At 56.9% G+C, this 6,961-nt stretch overlaps 1 protein-coding gene across 6 annotated transcripts; it reads right to left on the bottom strand.

The window, feature by feature from the left end:
* Positions 1-445: 445 nt before the first annotated feature.
* Positions 446-6,014, bottom strand: CITED1 (Cbp/p300 interacting transactivator with Glu/Asp rich carboxy-terminal domain 1). 6 transcript variants are annotated; one of them, XM_009197809.1, is made up of 3 exons: positions 5,857-6,014; positions 1,609-1,733; positions 446-1,044 (listed from the first exon to the last, which is right to left on the bottom strand). In XM_009197809.1, exons 2-3 carry the CDS (start codon positions 1,666-1,668, stop codon positions 523-525), a joined length of 582 nt encoding a protein of 193 aa, XP_009196073.1. In that variant the 5' UTR covers positions 1,669-1,733; positions 5,857-6,014; the 3' UTR covers positions 446-522. The 6 variants fall into 6 exon arrangements, with proteins under 6 accessions (XP_009196073.1, XP_031516317.1, XP_003917925.3 ...); XM_031660457.1 differs by lacking the exon at positions 5,857-6,014 and adding an exon at positions 5,305-5,812; XM_003917876.5 differs by lacking the exon at positions 5,857-6,014 and adding an exon at positions 4,647-5,099.
* Positions 6,015-6,961: the final 947 nt, after the last annotated feature.

The raw sequence follows: 6,961 nt of genomic DNA, 5'->3' as shown, positions 1-6,961 counted from the left end.
ATGGGCAAGAGGGCAAAGGAAAGGCTTTAGTGGGTCAATCGGATTGGGGCTAGAGAGTGGGTGGGGGTGGCTTTTAGAGTTGGTGAAGTATGTGCCACGTGGTCAGGGATGTGCCTTTAGACTTGGATGTGCATGTGACAAGGAGGCTGCACAAAGGTCTGATCAGTCTCTCTTCCAAGAAAGCCCCCAACCAGCCCCTGTATGCCACGTGTTCCTGGAGTCTTAGGGCAATGAGACCAGGTACTCCTGGGGAGATAGCCACAGTGGTACTGGCAGCAGGAATTCAGTGAACAGCCTCCTTCACCCTCCCTTCTCCTCGCATCCCATCCAGCTCCTTCCCAGCTAGCCACCCACAACCCTGCCATGGGCCTCAGAATTGCTAAAGGGACATCAGACCATAGTACACATCATTAGATCTCAATGAAGAACACCTCTAGTTGGCCCGTCTCTTTGTAAGTAACTTTATTTTTATTTACAACAGAATTGGTGGCTTTATTCCTCCATCTTTAGGGACACTTGGCATCAGCAGCTAGATGGAAAGTCCGCAGTGAAGTCAAACTCATTCTGCCCCAGCCACAGCTCTGGAAGCTCATTGGCTCGGTCCAACCCCAGTTCCACCACCAGCGACATCAGCACCTCCTCATCCACCGGGTCCGAATCGATGATAGCAGGGTTCTGGGCACCAGCAGAAGGAGAGAGTGATTCCGCCCCTCCCGCCTGGGCCCCAAAGTCCCAGTTTTGCAGGGGCTCTGCCTCCCCGGGTTGGCCCGGAGTGGCGGCAGCCATACCCTGATACTGGCTGTTAAGTTTCTGCAGCTGCATACTAGCCAGCAAGTGAGGGGTGGGGTGCAGGTTGAAGGATGGGGGTTTAGTGGGAGGGGTGGCGGTAGGAGAGCCTATTGGAGATCCTGAGGAACTAGTGGGAGCCCCACTGGCCTTGGTTCCATTTGAGGCTACCCCAGGGTAGTGCAGAATGGCCACTGCTTTGCGATCTTTCACCGCAAGGTTGGAGTAGGCCACGGAGCTCATCTCTTGGTTGGCATCCTAGAAGACAGAGAAAAGCACACCATAGTAACCCTGCTCCTGGCTTGTCCTTCACCATTCAGCAGATTTAGAGGGTTCCTACCTGCACTTCATTTAGGACTAGAGGTGGAGAGGTAGCAAGAATACCCCCTTGAAAATTAGGCTCCCACCTCAAGCATCCTTTTGCTGCCATGGCTCTGAGCACTGAGGCCAGACCCCAGTTCTAGTGCTGGAGCATCTGCTGCCCTAAGTGGGTTCACCGCTTTCAGCTCCTTCCCCATAGCCTCCACCTCACCATCCTAAAAAGGGCACCTGCTGTCCCTCTTCTCAGACTCACTTTAGTCTCTTCAACAGAGTGGTTTTGCTCCAACTCGATTTCTCTGCTCCCTTCCCTGCCATCTTTCAACACCCCTAGTGGGTTCAATTTGACCACATTTAGGCAGAAGCTGTTCTCATTCTCTCCAGAGATAGCCCTGTTGTCTCCTCTCTGCTCAAGGACACTGGGTAATGCACCTAGGAGGGCCTGGCCCATGACCCCGGAAAATTTGTCTTTCCCTGCCTTATCTGCAAAATGGCAAAAATTACCTCCTTCGCAGGTGAGGTGCCACCCTTGACATCAAGTGCAGGCCTCGACGTTGTTGGCATTTCAGAGCCTTGGCAGAAGTTGGATAAATTGGCAGGAAGTGATGCTGCCAGCTGGAGCTGTTGTGCTGCAAGTGAGGAAGAAGCAGTGGTAAGGGCGAAAGGCTTCAGTGACCAACAAAGCACTAGCAAAGCCCGAAGCAGGGCAACGCCACGCAGCTACGAGGCAAGGATGGTGACTGGGTTAGAGCCAGGACCAGAGATGACCCGAGCACAGGGAAGAGATCAAGCTGGAACTTTTGCCTGAGGCAGGAAAGGTGCTTGAATTGGCCAGGTACTGCCCAGGCAGCCACCTACCCATATCACCAAGATGGGACACACTACTTCCTCATGCAAGTGACTTCACAGTCCCAAGTTGTATGTGTGGGGGTGAAGGTGGCACTGTTCCCGGTTTGGAGGACAGGAATGTCCCTGAGTAGACAACATATTGTCTCAATGGGCTACTAGCATCCAGACTGGAGAGCAGGGGCCTCCACTGGGACTAGGAGAATGTGGGAAGAAGTCAGGGCAAGGAAGACCTAGAAAGCTAGAGGTTGCAGCACAGGGAAGGAAAAAGTCCCCAGTGCAAATGTCATGGAGCTCCAAAGCATGGCCTTGGGCACGCCTGTGAGAAGCCAGGCTGATTAGGGTTGTCTGGGGGCTCTGGGGCAGCTGGAGCCAGAGAAGCTAGGAATGTCTCACTTTCCTCCATGTCTCAAGCCCCTTCCAAGACAGCCCCAGCGTTGGGCTTTCCTAGGATGCCTACCCCAGAAACCTGAGTCCAGCCATTCCCATCTATAGTGACAAGTGAGGCATGGAAATTCAATGGCTTTTTAGTCAGGGAGCAGCGGTTCTGGGAGCAGAATCTAGCACCCCTATGCCCATATGCCTCACCTGACCACTGGCTAAGTCACCATACCTAGTTGGACTCAAAAGGCTTCCAAAGAAGTGATTTCCTGGCTCAAGTGCCAAAGGATAAGGGAATGAGGGCAAAAGAATACCAAACCAGAAAATAAACAACCCTCTGAAAATCTCAACTTATTTTCCTAGAGGCCTGTTTACAAAGAAGAAAAAATGTCCCATAACCAGGCACAGTGGCACCCTCCTGTAGTCTCAGCTACTCAGGAAGCTGAGGTGGGAGGATCACCTGAGTCCCGGAGTTTGATACCAGGCTGGGCAACATAACGGGACCCTATCTCTAAAAAAAAAAAAAAAAAAAAACAAAAACAAAAAAACCCCCATATATTCGAGCCTTCATGATCAATTAGAGATGTAGAATTTCATATTTATAAATACCTCTTGGTCCAGAGAATCTTGAGGACCTTAAAAAGAGTCTCTAATCTTTCCAAGGAGGCTAGGATTCTCCATGACACTCTCCACTCCACAGCGGTCATTAAGAATCTGCTTAGACACTTCTAGAAAGTGGCCACTTACTACCTCTCTGTATCATCTTTGCATTGCTTACTTGGGTGGATGGGGGGGGGGGGAGAGGGAAAAATAGAGAAAAAGGTAAACATTTTTTTTTTTAATATGAGGAAAAAATATCAGCTGTTGGGTCCCGCATCATCACTTGATTGAAGCCCTGCTCCTTCTCTGAGGCAACCGTAGAAAAATATTTCAAAAGCAAGTGATCACCGACAAGGAGTGTAACACATGTCGTCTTCAAGAGCCCTAGCACGATCAGTATCAGACAATTTTCCTGTCCTAAGAAAAACGTCTGGGGGCCCTGTCCATCTTTTCCCGTTCCTATCCAGCCTTCACCCTCCTTTTTGCCGCCTGGTACCCGAATGTACAAAGCGAAGAAAAAAACAACAGGAGCAGCAGCAACAACAGCAAAACCAAAAGAGAAACATTAGAAAATTCAAGAAAGAACGAGCAAAAAAACTATCTCTATTCTGATATCAGTTCGTGGGGGAAGACCATTTTACCGCGCCTCCCTCTTCAGTCTGGGAGCTCCCCCAGAAGAGACCCTGTGTCCATTCAGATCTTCTGCCTTCCATCACTGACCCACCACCCACCCTGACCCCAGCCTGGGTCTGTGCTCCATAGGCGCTCAGTAAGTGTTGTTGAATGCGTCTGAAGAAGCAATCGCATTTCCATCGGCATCCCTGGCTCTGCTTCCCCGGTTTTCTGCCCTCCTCCACCACCCTCTAGCCTGTTCGTGGGCAATACTTGGCAATGCGGAAACGTCCCAGTCCGCTCTCCAAGCCGCGAGCTGACCACAGCGAAACGGCTGCGAGAAGCGGCTGGGAAACCTAGAGCAACAAGTGCCTCCTCGCCGGCTGATTCCTCGCGGCCCCCCGGCCACCAGTTCCCAGTCCCGCCGCCCGATCTTCGATCCAGGCCTTCCCTTGGGCGAGCAGCCCCCTCCCGCCTAGACAGGGGTGGGAAGGGGAGAGGAAGGAGAGAAGAGAGAGGCAGGTGGGGGCCTCATCTTTAACCTGTTGGGGGACCAAAAGTTAAAATGGCACCAACCGGATGGTTCCATCTCGATTGCTATTTTCTCACTGCTGTCTCTACGTTCAGTTCTTGATACAGCACTGCGGCTTGGCTTGGACGCGCTCTAACCAGACCAGTCAGTTTCGCCACCTGAAAACTAAAGGCCCGTTGTTTGCGGACAGCTCGGCTGCCCTCCTCGCCGCATCCCAGATGGAGCCGCGGAACCGGGGGCGGCCGGGAGCATCCCCTGCACGGCGGGCGCGAGCACCCGGGCCACCGGGGCCCTGAGCGTCCGTTCCCGCAAGTGCTGTATCAGGAACTGATCGTAGAGACAGCATGGACAGGCAGGCGGGAAGGGGCGCGGGGTGTCGGCCTCCGCGGCGAGTCTGCACTCCGACGCCGGCGGCGGCCACTCCCGCGCCTCATCAACACTTACTGAGCGCCCGCTGAGCATCCGACGCGGCCGCAGGCTGAGCCTACCCCCTAGCCAAGCCGCCTGCGGTCAGTGCTAAAACCCCGCTAGGAGAAGAGTTAGAGAGGCTCGGAGAGGTGCGGTAACTTGCCCAAGGTCACAGCGCTAGAAAGTGGCGGAGCCGGGATTCGCAGCCAGGTCTCTCTGATTCCAAGTCCGGTGCTCTGCGAAGCAGGGACTCGGCGCGCTGCTCGCCAGCCCGCGTTTATAGGGAGAGGGGTGTGCGCGTGGGTGTGTGTGTGTGGGCGTGTGTCGGGGGAGGGGAGAGCTGAGGTCGACTGGGCAGTAGAGGCAAGTTGCCCTAATTCGCTAACTTCCATCCCGCAATTCCACTGAACTCGGCCCGAAAAGCCCCTCTTGCCTCATTCCCCGAAGGAAATCTGAGCTTTGTGCAGCTCCGGAGCCAGAGCGTCCAGATGCGGTCCGGGCGATTAGCAAAGTCGGTGGAAGCCAAGCTGGAGAAAGCGCGGGCGCGGGGAGAAAAGGTGCTGCCGTCTCCCCGGGAGAAGCGGGCGCCCGGCCCCGCTGGCCGGCAGGGGGGCGCGCTGGCGAGCGAACCAGAGCGCTGGCGGGCAGGCGGGCGGCCCCTCGCCCCCAGCAGAGCAGCTTTCCAACAGAAAACAAGACTCCCCAGAACCCTCCGGCCCGCCTGGCGGTCGCCCACTCCCCACGCCCGCTCCACTGGAGTCCTGGGCCCCGCCGCCCAGCCAGGCGCCCAGCCAGGCGCCCAGCCCGGCGGCCCGGCTTACCTCTGAGAAGCCGCCTGCCCTAGAGAGAGGGAAGCGCGGAGCTCGGTGAGCCGCAGGAGAGGCGGCGGAGCCCCCAGCCCCTGGCACGCACGCCGCCGCCACCGCTGCAGCGAACCGGTCGCGCTCAGCGCCCGCGGCCGCGCCGGTGGCCACCCGACCCCGGGGCGCCTGGGAAAAGCCCGCACCGCACCGCGCCGCCGCTGCACCGCACAGTGCCGCGCCAAGCAGCCCCGGCCCGAGCCGGTGCCCGCCCGCCCGCCCGCCCGCAGCTTCGGCGCCGGACTCCGGGGCGGTGGCGGTGGCGGCCACCGCGCTCCTTTCCCGGCGCTGGGGACCCGGCTCTCAAGCCCCCATTGCCGCCCGGAGAGCCCTGACGCACACGCACACGGCAGCAGACTGGCCTCGGCTAGGAATCCCAGGAAAGACAGACCCTTTTTTCCCCCTTTTTTTTCTCCCCTCAATTTCCACGTCTTTATAACCGGCTTAGGGCATTATTAGCACATGTCCTGGCTCATGGGCGAGTTGGTGGCAAAATCTGAACTGGATACTCACGGAGGGCCCGCGAGAGTGCTGTGCGGTCCGCTGCTCTCTTCCTCCTCACCGGGAACGGCCCCTCGCCGGCGGGCTACAAGAGGGCTGCCGGGCAGAGCGAGCTTCCTCTCGGTAGCTCAGCGGTGCCCCTTCTGCAGCTGTGCCGCCGGGAACATTTTTATAGCAGCGGCTGGCGTGTGTGGCCCTTTAAAGGCGCTCGAGCTGGTGCAGTCACCGCGGATCGTGTGAAAGCGAAGGGCCGGCTGGGGAACGGAGTCCACGCGGCCACGAGGGTCCGGCAGCCCTGTGGACCGGCCACGGCTCCCGGGGTGGGGCTGGCGAGTCCGGGTTATGGGCACCCCTCGCCCGGAGCCCTGGCCGGTGCCCGGCTTCTAAAGCTGTCGGGGGCCACGGCCCGGGACACTGGCTCTCCCCACCGCCCTGCGTGGACTTGCCCAATAAATTCCACTTAGTAATTTCACTGAGGCAAAGGAGAGCCGTTAGTGTCTGTTTTCTGACCTAAATCTAGTCGGGGGCCAAAACGGGCTTCAGGGGTTTTGGGAGAGAGCTGTGGGCTCAAGGAGTGACCTGGAAGAGAGGGGCGCACACGGGACGGGGGAATGGTCACTAGTTTTCTGCAGGGCTTTCTTGGAGCCTGTCTGCCTTTTTGGGGGCTGTACTATCTCATTCGTTGAAGAGCTGAGGCTGGGGGTTCCTTTTCCTCTTGAAGTTGCCAGATTTTGGGCAGAGTCGCATGGAAGGCCTATATGGCAGCGGTGGCTTTCCTCGAAGTCCTGAGCTGGGGTTGGGTTGGAGGGTTTCTGTTCTGTGGTCATCCAGGGCAGGAGGCTGGCAGGATGCGACCCGGAGAAATGCAACTCTCCCGGACTGTGGGGCCTCGTGGGGTCACGAGGCTCGCAGAAAAGCCAACAGTAGGCAACGGGGTACGAAGAGCTTGCCCCAGGGTTCGCGGAGATTCCTCCTGTCTTCCCACGATGTCAGGTTGTTTTATTATGATTATGTAATCATTCCCGTCTAGCAAGAATAACGTTTTGCATTCGGAGTTCGTCTTTCTTGGGTAGAGATGTTGTCTTACAAATTCTTACTGGAAAGAGGTCTGGGTCTT

The sequence above is a fragment of the Papio anubis genome, chromosome X (assembly GCF_008728515.1).
Source record: "Papio anubis isolate 15944 chromosome X, Panubis1.0, whole genome shotgun sequence".
NCBI lineage: Eukaryota > Metazoa > Chordata > Mammalia > Primates > Cercopithecidae > Papio > Papio anubis.
Note: the sequence above shows the minus strand (reverse complement) of the source record. Positions and strands in the feature narration are given on the sequence as shown.

What these genes read in the sequence shown, in the direction of transcription:
- CITED1 (XM_003917876.5), bottom strand. Translation starts at nt 4,875, where the DNA reads ATGGAAGTTAGCGAATTAGGGCAACTTGCCTCTACTGCCCAGTCGACC. An exon ending in TTCTAGCGCTGTGACCTTGG is followed by an intron (nt 1,734 to 4,646) that starts GCAAGTTACCGC and finishes CCTCACTTGCAG; the next exon opens with CACAACAGCTCCAGCTGGCA. An exon ending in GCACCTCACCTGCGAAGGAG is followed by an intron (nt 1,045 to 1,608) that starts GTAATTTTTGCC and finishes TCTGTCTTCTAG; the next exon opens with GATGCCAACCAAGAGATGAG.